The 14340-nt window shown below is 42.1% G+C and overlaps 2 protein-coding genes across 2 annotated transcripts; both read left to right on the top strand.

Annotated features, from left to right (window-relative positions):
- Positions 1–275: 275 nt before the first annotated feature.
- Positions 276–2720, top strand: LOC129179634 (tubulin beta-1 chain). Its single transcript, XM_054773094.1, has 4 exons — positions 276–439; positions 1158–1266; positions 1339–1449; positions 1533–2720. The coding sequence occupies exons 1-4, from the start codon at positions 383–385 to the stop codon at positions 2591–2593; spliced, it is 1338 nt and encodes a 445-aa protein (XP_054629069.1). The 5' UTR covers positions 276–382; the 3' UTR covers positions 2594–2720.
- Positions 2721–8215: 5495 nt separating this feature from the next.
- On the top strand, positions 8216–10715 carry LOC129179656 (tubulin beta-1 chain-like). Its single transcript, XM_054773147.1, has 4 exons — positions 8216–8374; positions 9190–9298; positions 9373–9483; positions 9552–10715. Exons 1-4 carry the CDS (start codon positions 8318–8320, stop codon positions 10610–10612), a joined length of 1338 nt encoding a protein of 445 aa, XP_054629122.1. The 5' UTR covers positions 8216–8317; the 3' UTR covers positions 10613–10715.
- The last annotated feature ends 3625 nt before the right edge of the window (positions 10716–14340 follow it).

Below are 14340 nucleotides of genomic sequence, written 5' to 3'. Positions count from 1 at the left end.
AAATACAAATCATGTGTGATCAAACAGCTATTATATTGCATTGTTATACAATAACTATATTTCTAAAGATAAATTACAGTTGCCTTTTTGCTTTTCTTCAATTTCGCCATCTCATCATGGTTGAAACCTCCTGACTTCCCCACATCGGCCGGTTGATATGGAATGATTGGCAGAGATTTGGCCAATGGTATACAGTCATTGTGAAATTCCATTGGTTGCCATTTGTGTCTGTCAAGATTTCGCTCATGGTTGGCCAATAATCAGTCGAGGAGTTCAGCGGATGGGAGGGTCATTGTCGTATAAAGATGGGTGTTCAGCCATTGTGCGCGCATTTCCAGAAAGCCAAAGAACTGTGGAGAACAGCTAGTTGACGCCTGACAAAATGAGGGAAATTGTGCATCTTCAGGCTGGCCAGTGTGGAAACCAGATCGGCGCTAAGGTTAGTTAAGCTTTTCTGTTGTCGTATTTTCGAGTTTGTGTATGAAAACTGCGTAAAAACCGTGTTTGCTGCGGTGGAGACTTTGCTTTGTGCCTGTTGGTGCCCTAGAAACCACACCCAAGGATTACTAACGTGTCCCACTTAGAATTTCTCCTAACGGTATCTTAATTATTAGGTTTCAAATGGCGAATGGTCATTTTTATGGTCGATATTATGTGCATCTGATTAATTTTTTTTAAAACACGTTGGTCGTTTTTTTCGCTCCCAATTTTTTTTAAACTTTTTTTCTTTTTTGAATACGTGTACTCTAGTTATGTTTCTAGTCGTTTCAATTAAGTGTTTGCTATAAATCGATGACATTCTCATTATTTAACAATAGGTTGTCAAAATGAAGTTTCATCTTTAAAAACCTTGAATATGGTTGAACCCTATTGATTAGTGACCCGTTACGTTTGCAGTTTGATTTAATTTAATCCTGATCTGGATGAGGCCTTCACCGCATTGCGTCTCGAGCTGAGCCGGGCCTTTGCCGGCAGTGGGCTGTCCGGCGGTTAGTGACGTAGGACATTTTCAAAATGGGGTCTCAGCCAATAAGGTGTGAGGGCGCGCGCGCCAGGTGCTGAATGGCGGGAGTTGCCCGTTTGAGCTATTGATTGCGCTACATTCTAACAGAAAATTAGTAAAACTAATGCAAACATGTGCTTTTTTTTTCTTTTAGTTTTGGGAGGTGATCAGTGATGAGCACGGCATTGACCCAACTGGCACGTATCATGGTGACAGTGATCTGCAGCTGGACAGGATCAACGTCTACTACAATGAAGCTTCGGGTAAGGTCCATATTCAAATATTAAAAAATATGATTTGATCAATAACTAATTAGCATGCAACTGCTTTTCTAGGTGGAAAATATGTTCCCCGTGCTGTGTTGGTTGATCTGGAGCCAGGCACAATGGACTCCGTGAGGTCTGGACCTTTCGGTCAGGTTTTCAGACCAGACAACTTTGTCTTTGGTAAGTAATTTTTTTTTTAATTTAAATTAACACGTGGCGTGTGAACATTTGTGTTGTGAAGCTCATTCTTTACTGTCTTGCAGGCCAGAGCGGTGCTGGTAACAACTGGGCCAAGGGTCATTACACAGAGGGTGCAGAGCTGGTGGACTCTGTCTTGGATGTGGTGAGGAAGGAGGCGGAGAGCTGTGACTGCCTCCAGGGTTTCCAGCTCACCCACTCCCTGGGTGGCGGCACTGGGTCTGGTATGGGCACTCTGCTCATCAGTAAAATCAGAGAAGAGTACCCAGACCGTATCATGAACACCTTCAGCGTGGTGCCCTCCCCCAAAGTGTCCGACACAGTGGTTGAGCCCTACAACGCCACACTGTCAGTCCACCAACTGGTAGAAAACACAGACGAGACCTACTGCATCGACAACGAGGCCCTGTACGATATCTGCTTCCGCACCCTTAAGCTCACCACTCCCTCCTACGGCGACCTCAACCACCTGGTGTCCGCCACAATGAGCGGCGTCACCACCTGCCTCAGGTTCCCCGGGCAGCTCAACGCTGACCTGCGGAAGCTGGCCGTCAACATGGTGCCCTTCCCCCGTCTGCACTTCTTCATGCCAGGCTTCGCTCCCCTCACAAGCAGAGGCAGCCAGCAGTACAGGTCGCTCACTGTACCTGAGCTCACCCAGCAGATGTTTGACGCCAAGAACATGATGGCCGCCTGCGACCCACGCCACGGCCGCTACCTAACAGTGGCCGCCATCTTCCGCGGACGCATGTCCATGAAGGAGGTGGACGAGCAGATGCTCAACGTGCAGAACAAGAACAGCAGCTACTTCGTGGAATGGATCCCCAACAACGTCAAGACTGCAGTGTGTGACATTCCTCCAAGAGGCCTGAAGATGGCCGCCACCTTCATTGGCAACAGCACAGCCATCCAAGAGCTGTTCAAGCGCATCTCTGAGCAGTTTACAGCCATGTTCAGGCGTAAAGCTTTCCTCCACTGGTACACTGGGGAGGGCATGGATGAGATGGAGTTCACAGAGGCCGAGAGCAACATGAATGACCTGGTGTCAGAGTACCAGCAGTACCAGGACGCCACCGCTGAGGAGGAAGGAGAATTTGGCGAGGAGGATGAGGAGGAGCTTGCTTAATTATTTTTCCTGTCCCTTTTGAAAGCTCAACTAGTTACAGTCAATGTTCCAAACTTTCACATTGAAGTTTCTTCCAGTTTTCAGTGTTCTGTCTGCTGTCAATAAAAGTTCTTGTGCGTACACTAAATGGTTTCGTATTTGTTGAAACTGCCTTGAAAGGCTCTGTGTGGTGATAAATTTCCACATATTTTTAGTTGTCTAAAGATGAGTCAGCACAAAAAGCTCATTCAATGCTAAGGTGGGTTTCAATTAAAGTGTGGTAGAAAGTTTTCTTTAAGTGTTTGGAAAAGTTCCTTGTCAGTTTAATGGGGGTGGGGGTGCAAGTTTAGATGCACTATACAGTAAAATTTCACTTTCACTGAAGTGAGTACACTAAATGGGAACTCAATTTTGTATCGACATGCAAAACTGCTCAGGCCTATATTAAATTGCAAACAACTTTGAGATGTGTAACGTGTGTGTATATGTTAATGTACTTTGGTCTTTCGTTTCAAATATCTGTACGTTTATATGTCAGACGAATTTTACTGGCTACTCCATGTAGTTCAAAATGGAAGCTTTGAACATTTTCGATTAGCGTCGCCTCTGATCGTTACCCTTCGTTCTGTTTCGGTAGCCAATGGCAGCGCGGAGTACTATGATGCCGCGCACCAATCAATGCGAAGGTGTGTGATTGGTTCTTTGTTCAGGCGCCAACACAAACAGAAAGTTAGTTACGGCCTCAATTCAGTTTCTGACAAGAAACTATTACTAAAGGCATGTTTTTGGAAGGTTTGTGTAATTTTACCTAAGTATGATCTTTGGGTGCTTTACAAGACTATCATGTATTTACCTATCATAGTACTGTGTATGTGTGCGTAACTCTGCTTTTAAATAGAGTTCTGGCTTTTGTCGCTAGAGGGCGGTGTTTACTTAATTTTTATCATGACGTGTACGTATGTGACGTACAGAAATATGTTGAAGTGGTTGTAGCATGTGACAGTCATGTGTATTACAATGTTATAATAATTATAATGTATAATATATGTAACATCTCATATCATTGACATACATTAATGGTATTTTATAAAAATGTATTCTATTTGACTGGTATATTCCTCATCATTAGTAAAATACATAGTGTACATCTATGGCATATATACATAGCTCGGGATTCTTATGAGTTAAAAAATGACAATTACTTATGAAGTCATAATTAAACAAAGCAGGAATAATTTAGCCATCACTTATCTGTTTCGTTTTGGTCTTCTCTTCCTGAAGTAGAAGCGGCTACTATCGAGCTATACCACACTTCAAGCGTCCTTTTAGTCCTTTCATGCTTTGATAAGGTGTCATAAAGTGTCACATCATACAGCCAATAGCAAGGTTGTTGGGTAAATGTCTTCTCTGTAACGGAATGGTTGATGCACTTTCCATGGAAGCAATGCACGTGCATCAGTGTGGGTTTGAGACCTACCTGTGCAGTTGGCTACATCTGTTCTTACACATGTTGTCACTTTCACTTTTGTCACACGTGTTCCCTTGACTCATTTTCTCACCACTATCTATTTATTCTATTTATACTATTTATTCATGAAATGGTTTCAGCATATGCACCTTTCTGTTGTACTCTTGCCTGCTGTATTTCTATTTGCTTTTTTTTATCACCTCCCAACCACTTTTAAGCTACATTGTGGCCCCTGGCCAGGGTCGTTCTATTGGGGGGAGGGGGAGTTAGGACAAGTCCAAGGCCCCCGGCAAAATAGGTCATTTCTGGCTGCACCCTTGCTATTGGAAGCGTGTGAGCTAAATGAACAAATAAGTAGGTTTGATGATTATGTTGTGCGTTAAGAATGTGTAATATTGAAGATTTAACTTATATTCCCGATGTTCCCAATCCCTGCACTGTAAAAACCTGTCAATGTAAATGTATGTCCGTATGTCCGAGAGTGGAGATTCCCCCGAAAATGAGGCTTTATAGCTGATTGTATGTATTTTTGTACTTCGGACACTGCTTTATCATGTTTGTTAAATTATCCCTTTCACTTTGGTTTCACATTATTAAGCAGACTTAAATCATAAAGAGTGGACAAGGAAGGATGAGTTTATCAGTGTTTATGTAAAACTTTTATCAAAATTCGGCCCTAACAAAATACACTTTTTCTTTTTTTTTTTACCAGAATGACTTACGTACTATGAAATTAATTTATCATGTTCAGTATTTCAACTTAATGAAGATTAGGAGGAGGAGTAGAGGGTATGGCTTCAAGCCCAATGTCTGGAGGGGTACGCGACTGTGAAAAGTTTGGGAACCACTGTTCTAGACCACTTCCACTTTGGAGGTGTGTCATTGTTTCACAGGGTTAGCCTCCAGTCAAGGAAATGACAAAACGATGCCATCTACTGCCCGGAATAATAACGACAGGCCACAGACAACCCTAGAATGTTTTTGTGAACGAGGCCCAACTGTTAGGGCCAAATCTAAAAAAAAAAAAAGAGAGAGAAAGCCAAATTTTTAAAAAGATAGTGCTAAGTCTTTTAAAAAGAAGCACTAAATTGACAAAAAATGGTTGTGCCAAATAAAAGACAGTGCCAAGCCAAAAATAAAAAGAAAGGTAGCCCAAATGTTTCTATGGCAATCCTTACTGAATTGTGGCGGGCCACCACAAATGAACGAATGTATGGGAAACCGTGTATTTACAACAAAAAACAAGTCATGTTGAAATGGAGATAACACAGGTTATTTATTGAGCTGGAGCCAAGTAGGAAGCAGGAAAAAGGGCTGTAGCTCGGCATCCCTGAGGCGCCTCCATCATGGAAAAGAAAAGCTGGGGAACCTACCTGGAATCAGCTGTGAAGCAGCCACAGTGGAAAAGGGCTGTGTGTGTGTTTCAGCATTTGCTTCGAGTAGACAAGTCAGAGGCCCAAAGAAGTCATTGAGACTTCTGTTTTCCACATTCCAAGTAGGACTCACCTCAAGAAAGTCAAACAACAGCGTCGCTGGGTGGAGGGCTCCAGCACCTGGTTGAGCTGCAGGATCTCCTCTTGAATGGAGTTGAGGTTACGCAGCCTCTCTTTGTCTTCAACTTGCCGCTGTCGCTGCAGCTCCGCCTCCTCCAGACGGAGGTTAACTGTGTTTGGGACAGGAGGAGCAGTCATCAAGCTTGATGGTACATCTGCCGGGTGCTTCCAAGTGGATGATTGTGTGCTTGGCTTGTACCAATACCAATTCACTCTACAGCAATGCTCTTCCTCACGCTTGTCCCCCTTCCCTCAGCCACAACACACACTCCCACAAATGCTGTTTACAAATGTTTTCATAACAGAAGAGAGTGCTCCGAAATATTTCACAAACAAGCTTATTTGATTACATCCAGTGGTGGGAAAAAATGTTTGCCCCCTTCCTGATTTCTTTTTTTTTTTTGCATGTTTGTCACGCTTAAATGTTTCAGATCATCTAATAAATTGAAATATTAGTCATTGACAACACAACTGAACACAAAATGCAGTTTTTAAATGAAACTTTTTTATTACTAAGGGAGAAAAACATCCAAACCTACATGTCCATGTGTGAAAAAAAACAGAACTGAGATTAATTGATATCTGTTAGTGTGGAAAAGGTTATAAAGCCATTTCTAAACTGTTGTGACTCCAGAAAACCATTATCCACACATGGCGAAAACATGGAACAGTGGTGAACCTTCCCAGGAGTGGTTGGCCAACCAAAATTACCCCAAGAGCACAGAGACGACTTATCCAAGGGGTCACAAAAGACCCCACAATAACATTCAAAGAATTGCAGGCTTCACTTGCCTCAGTTAAGGTGAATGTTCATGACGCCACCATAAGAAATATTCTGGCCAAAAGCTGAACAAAAACAATATTAAGGTCCGTCTTAATTTTGACAGAAAACATCTTGCTGATCCCCAAGACCTTTGGGAAAATACTCTGTGGTCTGACAAGACAAAAGTTGAACTTTTTGGAAGGTGTGTGTCCCATTACATCTGGCGTAAAAGTAACGCCGCATTTCAAAAAAAGAATACCATACCAGCAGTAAAATATGGTGGTGGTAGTGCGATGATCTGGGGCTGTTTTGCTCCCACAGGACCTGGAAGACTTGCTGTGATTGCTCATTGGACTCATTTGACTCATATTATGGCTGATGTGTGTTAAATGCATGGTGCTATGAATGCACTGTCCACGCTCGTAAAATGATACCATGCATTTACAGACAGCTGAACAATTAAACACACAAAAAAATCAAATTTTGCTGATACAATTTCATTTGTATCGTTCCATTTAAGGTGGCAGGCTTGTTATCACATTCCACATTTGCCTTCCTATTTTGAACTTTGTTTGGGTCTCTGCCTTCGCCTGGGGCCTGTTGCACAAACTGCAACAACACATCGTCGTTAGGGTAAAACTAACCCGTCTCTCGACAGTCTAAACCCAGCTCACGTTACCTACTAGTGGGTGAACAACCCAACTACCTCTGCAATACTTGGCCACTTAATGGGCAGCATGTATTTTATGATACTTCACAGACTGTTGCAGATCTCTTGCTCACCCCCATACTGGATGTAACCACAAGCCATGATGTTCCTCCACCAAATTTGACTGTTTTCTGGGTTCATGTGGGTTCCAACAGGTCTTTTGCAGTATTTGGGGTAATTGGGATGCAGTTTATTGAATGACTGATCAGAAAAATAAACTGCTACTTTTCCACTGTCCATCCTTTCTGCAAGCTGTGGCTCTTGGCAAACGCACCATTGTTTAGTTCTCTCTAAATTCTTGTAGGCCATTACCTTCCAAATGACAAGAGAGGGCAAATTCTTCAGCAGGATGGCACTCCTTCTCATACTTCAGCTTCTACACCAAAGTCCCTGATAGCGAACAAGGTCAAGATGCTCCAGGATTGGCCGGCCCAGTCAAAAGACTCGAACATTATTGAGCATGTTTGGGGTTAGATGAAGGAAGAGGCTTGGAAGATGAATCCAAAGAATCTTTATGAAGTCTGGGAGTCATGCAAGACTGCTTTCTTTGCCATTCTAGATGATTTTATCAATTAGTTATTTGAGTCATTGCTGAGACGTATGGATGGAGTCTTCCAAGTTCATGGAAGTCATACACAATATTTACCAAGGCACCCTGACTTTATGATCTGATGTTTTTGTAGCATGTTTGTGTTTTCATTTTATATGTGATATTTCTTAAATGTTTAGAATGATTTTTATTTTATTGTTGTAAATGCATTTAATTTGAGTAACTTAATGAAATTAAGTGTTTCTTATATAATGTATGTACAGCGTGTCCTTCAAAGCTGGAAACATTGGCAAAAAAAATGCATATATAATACATTTTAAATGTTTTTATGCTATCATATCAGCCACGTCACTGGCGTCAAACATCCCCAAACACAAAGACGCTTTTAGAACCTTTTAGCGCTGTTTGATGGGTTACACTTTGTCTTTCTTAATTATAAAGTTATATTTCATTTCTCGTCATCTAGCCATGAAGAAAAGCCGTTTTAATGTTTTTTCGTGACTTCCGGTCGTCGGCCAATTGTATAAAAGCGTCTGCAATTTTATTGGTGGCCATTTTTATCTGAATGTCACTATCAACCAATAGCAAAGTAGATTGGATTATAAAAGGAAGGGTCTACTCCTTAAAGGCAAACATTTCAGCTATCTTTCGCGAACTTTGTCTTAGAACTTTTGTGACACGTTTTACGCCACACACCAGAAAATGAGAGAGATTGTGCATCTTCAGGCTGGTCAGTGCGGAAACCAAATCGGTGCCAAGGTTAGTCAACCCTTATTTATACCGCTCTACATTCTATTTATTCTGGTGTTCTGAAAAACAACTTCACATACATTTTCTATCATGCACTTTTTGACTAAAACATTCCATAATATTTAATAACTAGTAACTACTGATGGACAATGATGAAAGCGAATCCGAAATACAAACGGAACCTTTGAACACTTCTGTTGTTTCCCCCGTTTGACTCTTTCGGGGAAAAAATTGGTAATGTCTTTTCTTCTATTTCAGTTTTAGTTAGAGGCTCTATAATGGCAACTGTAACCTTGGCCACGGGTCACCAAGTGTTACATTTTAGTGAATGACTGTGTGCACGTTGTCCGTAAAAAAGGCTTTGATAACGAAACTCTGCCTTTTTATTACAGTACAGTATTTAAAATGTTATCACATACCATTTAAGATCAAAGTAGCAGCAATATGGGCCCTGTATTGGTATTGGATGGATACCAACATTTGCAGTATCACCACAACTAAAAAGTAATGTATTTTTTTCTTTATTACAGAATTACCTTCGGCCAACACCTAGATTTTTATTGGCTCTTAAATACGTCGTTGGTTCGTCACGTGTACAATTTCATAGCAGCAGATCCTTTCACATGTTCAAAGATAGCTTTATCCTTGATAAGAGTTGCGGTTGATGGGCATTACCTTTCTGAGCATGTCCATGGCTTGGGTTTCGTTTTCTTTGGTGCACTGACGTTGGGCGTCTTGAGCTGCTGTCATGGGTTGTATCCACACTATGTGAAAATTTGTTCTCAGTTTTGTTAGGCTTAAACACATTCTGCTTTGCCATGTAGTTTTGGGAGGTGATCAGTGATGAGCACGGCATTGACCCAACTGGCACGTATCATGGTGACAGTGACCTGCAGCTGGACAGGATCAACGTCTACTACAATGAAGCTTCGGGTAAGGTCCATATTCAGATTTTTAAAAAATGTGATTTGGATCAATAACTAATTAGCATGCAACTGCTTTTCTAGGTGGAAAATATGTTCCCCGTGCTGTGTTGGTTGATCTGGAGCCAGGCACAATGGACTCAGTGAGGTCTGGACCTTTCGGTCAGGTTTTCAGACCAGACAACTTTGTCTTTGGTAAGTATTTTAATTGATTTATTTTTTATTAATTTAAATTGTGAAGCTCATTCGTTACTGTCTTACAGGCCAGAGCGGTGCTGGTAACAACTGGGCCAAGGGTCATTACACAGAGGGTGCAGAGCTGGTGGACTCTGTCTTGGATGTGGTGAGGAAGGAGGCGGAGAGCTGTGACTGCCTCCAGGGTTTCCAGCTCACCCACTCCCTGGGTGGCGGCACTGGCTCTGGTATGGGCACTCTGCTCATCAGTAAAATCAGAGAAGAGTACCCAGACCGTATCATGAACACCTTTAGCGTGGTGCCCTCCCCCAAAGTGTCCGACACAGTGGTTGAGCCCTACAACGCCACACTGTCAGTCCACCAACTGGTAGAAAACACAGACGAGACCTACTGCATCGACAACGAGGCCCTGTACGATATCTGCTTCCGCACCCTTAAGCTCACCACTCCCTCCTACGGCGACCTCAACCACCTGGTGTCCGCCACAATGAGCGGCGTCACCACCTGCCTCAGGTTCCCCGGGCAGCTCAACGCTGACCTGCGGAAGCTGGCCGTCAACATGGTGCCCTTCCCCCGTCTGCACTTCTTCATGCCAGGCTTCGCTCCCCTCACAAGCAGAGGCAGCCAGCAGTACAGGTCGCTCACTGTACCTGAGCTCACCCAGCAGATGTTTGACGCCAAGAACATGATGGCCGCCTGCGACCCACGCCAAGGCCGCTACCTAACAGTGGCCGCCATCTTTCGCGGACGTATGTCCATGAAGGAGGTGGACGAGCAGATGCTCAACGTGCAGAACAAGAACAGCAGCTACTTCGTGGAATGGATCCCCAACAACGTCAAGACTGCAGTGTGTGACATTCCTCCAAGAGGCCTGAAGATGGCCGCCACCTTCATTGGCAACAGCACAGCCATCCAAGAGCTGTTCAAGCGCATCTCTGAGCAGTTTACAGCCATGTTCAGGCGTAAAGCTTTCCTCCACTGGTACACTGGGGAGGGCATGGATGAGATGGAGTTCACAGAGGCCGAGAGCAACATGAATGACCTGGTGTCAGAGTACCAGCAGTACCAGGACGCCACCGCTGAGGAGGAAGGAGAATTTGGCGAGGATGATGAGGAAGAGATGGGCTGAATTGTTAGTCAGCAGTTAATATTTAGGATCTTTTATTCAGTCTTCCAGTTTGAAATGTTTTGTCATTTAAATTGAAATGTTAATAAATTTCATTTACTATGGATTTTTTTTTGTTTTCCATAAATCTGGAATTTTTGTGTGTAAAAAAAAAAAAAAAAAAAAATCTATATATATGGTATTCTGTAGGGCCAGCTTTAAAATGTTTCAGCCTTTATAATGGATACTGTAGTGCAATACATTTCCAAAAAGCAAACTGTATTTTTTGTTTGGCAGCCAATGGGTCTGCGATTTGCCAGATTGGTTGGTGGTGTGAGGTGTCAAACAGGAAGTTAATGACCTGGCTTCCAGTCAGCATTACGGGACACATTCGTACTTGCTACAATGTACGATTAATGACAAAAAATCCATTACCAAGGATAATCTGACCCTCTGCACTGGCAGATGTAGTGCAATGTCACATGTGCCTTTTTAGATCCAGGTGGGGGCGCTGTTCTGTTAGTGGTGTAAAGGTGAAACTGCCCTTAAACATCACATTCAACTACACCCACTCATTTCAACATTTGTCATTCATTTCAATCATTGTACAATTTTAGATGATGGTGCAATCATTAGATAATTTATCAGATAATTAGTCTCCCACATACTATATTAAAATACACATCCTATATAAATAGAAATACACATCTAAAAGAGTTATAGCCTACAGCCTGATGGAGTTACATTTACACAATTTCACCTACAATTTCCACGGATTCATAATCACAGTGCGACTCCGTTTTCGGAGACGTTAATTGTGTTGGTTAATGTGGATGTGTACTACATTACCCAGAAGGCTTAGCACGCGAGAGGAAACCGGAAGTATACACGACGTCGAAGCTACCAGCGAGTAATCAAGATGTGCTTATAAAGCAAAGAGTTCACAGACATTAGCGTACACCGCTGTTTCTGATATGTTAAACACGCAACAAACATAACATTAATTAACTATTTAGATTTTAATTATGATGGTTCCAGCAGAGCAGTGAGTGTGTATTTGTGCACTACTTACAAAGTATTGCAAATCGTCTCTGCAATACTTTGCCACGCTTTCTCTCTTTGTTTTATGACTGTGGCGGTATTTTATTTCTCTTTGACGTCCTCGAAAACCTCGAAATGAGGATTTCCACTTCCGTCGGGGAAAGTACGCTGCTCTCGCTGCCATGGTGAATCGGTGAGTCTGTGATCGATAGCGGGGTCTATTTAACATCCTGAGTTGGGCTTGGTGCAACCAATCTAGACTGGATGTCTGAATCCTACTTTTGCTTCCCTGCTGAAAAAAACAGCATAGACCAGCATGGAAATTATGCTGGTTAGGGATGACATTTATTTTCTTTAGGAAACCCATTTAAGACTTGTGAAATGGGTCACATATTTCACTCCAAGTTTTCTGTCAGGGCAAGGGGTGCAACCATTAGCATTGGCAAGAATACAACATTTGAGCTATCAAAACCTGTTGAAGACCCTAACTGGCGTTTTGTGGCTGTTCAAAGCAGGTTGTTTGACATTTGACATTCAGGTATGTGAACTCTGATGGGCTTTATGATGTTAAAGTGGGCTTTGTTTTGTTTTAATTTGACACAAATACGGGAACGACTCAAAAAGGCCTATAAAGTTCAGTGTTGAAATTATTTCAAAGCAGGCCTACACATGCACGCTGCATTTCCGTTAGTTGCATTCTGTTGTTGGAACAGGTCACATTTGAAAAAGATTGCATATTTTAAAAGTTCATAAGCTGTGTAATGTTTTTTTTTTTTACTAGAAGTGGAGACAAAATGGCTCTTTTGATGGTAAAGGTTGCCGACCCCAGGTATAGGTGCTGAAACAATGCACGGACTGAACTCTCTTCCTGCCTGTTTGGAGGCAAGAGATGAGGAAAACAGGCCATATATGGCGCGCAAAATTGTTCCGTTCATTTTCATTTATCATGTGATTAATTTATTTAGTTATTATAAAGGGACAATTTTTTTTTTCTGAATGAGAACAGGAGATGCGTGTATAGATGACAAACCAGCATGCAGAAAACCCCTCCTGTCTGACAGCTGTTTTCCCAGTGCTTTGGGAAACCGACACAGTGTGTGAAAAGTTAGCTAAGCAACTTAAAACAATCAAAGTAATTACTTCGGGCCAATTTAGCTAAATAGGAATGACGTCTTCATTGTTTGCAGGATGGTTTCACCGCGGGAATCCAGTTACGCCTGGAGCTTCATCATATTAGCCACAAAGTCAGCAAATTCTGTTTCATGTTATAATAATCAGTATTATTTAAGTATTATTTCAGTCTTACCTGTGAAAGGTAATCCTTTAAGGCAGGGGTCTCAAACCCGCGGCCCACAGGCCATTTGTAGCCCGCCGGGTCATATTTTGCGGCCCGCGACTTGACATGGAGGAGTAGTGTAAATGCTATAAAAATATTTCTTTTTGATATGATTCTACTTTATAACATTGATCTACTTGAGAGACATGAGATGTTGTGTTTTCTGAATGAGTTTAAAATAGCTTTACTGTTTTTCAGACACCGAAACTAAAATCCTGTTTACACTTATGTTGCTAAAACATCCTCATTTTTTTTGTACCATTGCTGCTTGTAGTCTGGTTAAAATATGCTGCAAAAATTCCACCCCTTTTGTATCGCTTGTCTTCATTAGGGTCACGAGTAAGCTGGAGCCTATCCCAGCTGAATGCAGCAAAATACAAACTATAACATGTATTTACTTTTTGTTTCACCCTATCACTGTATCGAGATATTATCATTATCGGGAGCCGTGCATCGTGTATCGTAACGTATTGTGGGGTACCCTGAGATTCCCAGCCTTATTCCCAATACTTCATGCGGCCCAGCCACAATCAGACCCTATCTCCAGCGGCCCTCAGGTAAATTTAGTTTGAGACCCCTGCTTTAAGGTCTGGTTTAGACTGTAAACCGGTTGGTACAAGTTCATGCAGTACATGAATGAGGAATCTTTTTCGTTCACTCTTGCCAAATCCAATACGGCGGCGACATGGACATATGATTCAGTGCTCAATGCGGTGTTGACGTGTGTATAACGTATGATCCGTTTCCACTAGGGATGTCCCGATCCACATTTTTTGGCTTCCCATCCGATCCAATTTTTTTAATAGTCTTGCCAATCCGATCCGATCTGATACCGATCTTTTTTTGTTTGTTTGTTTTTTCATTAATAATAAGCTTTTGTTACAAATATGAATTTGTGGAAATGAATACGGTTAGGAAAATAGCTCTTCAAAGCATTAAAAATAATGTATTACTGAATTTACTTTTTCATTACACAGCATGACCAACAATATTGTTTGGCTTTTGTAACAAACCACTGTGAGCCAGGTCCCTAATCCAATAAAAGTCCATCCAATAAGAGATAAAATTGCAAAAAAATGGCCGTGCAAAATACTTTTAGGGTAGGACTAATCATTTGACATGGTTTGTTTGTGGTGTGATGTACCTACCTGAAGATCGGATCGGGACGTCCCTAGTATCCACTTGGGGGAATTGTAATTTGTTTCACAATTTGTAAAAGTGTTTTGCACTTCTTGGCCACCGACAACCGGAAAGGGAATGCGCCAAATTCCCCGTACTGGATTGGTCTGTTTATCACTTCCTGTAAATCTGGGATTTGGTACATTCGTCTTCCGACTTGGGTAATTGTGTTTTATTTTGCTCTGTGTTAACGTGT

This window comes from Dunckerocampus dactyliophorus, chromosome 4 (assembly GCF_027744805.1).
Source record: "Dunckerocampus dactyliophorus isolate RoL2022-P2 chromosome 4, RoL_Ddac_1.1, whole genome shotgun sequence".
Classification (NCBI taxonomy): Eukaryota; Metazoa; Chordata; class Actinopteri; order Syngnathiformes; family Syngnathidae; genus Dunckerocampus; species Dunckerocampus dactyliophorus.
The sequence above is the reverse complement of the archived record's forward strand: the minus strand, read 5'-3'. Positions and strand labels throughout refer to the sequence as shown.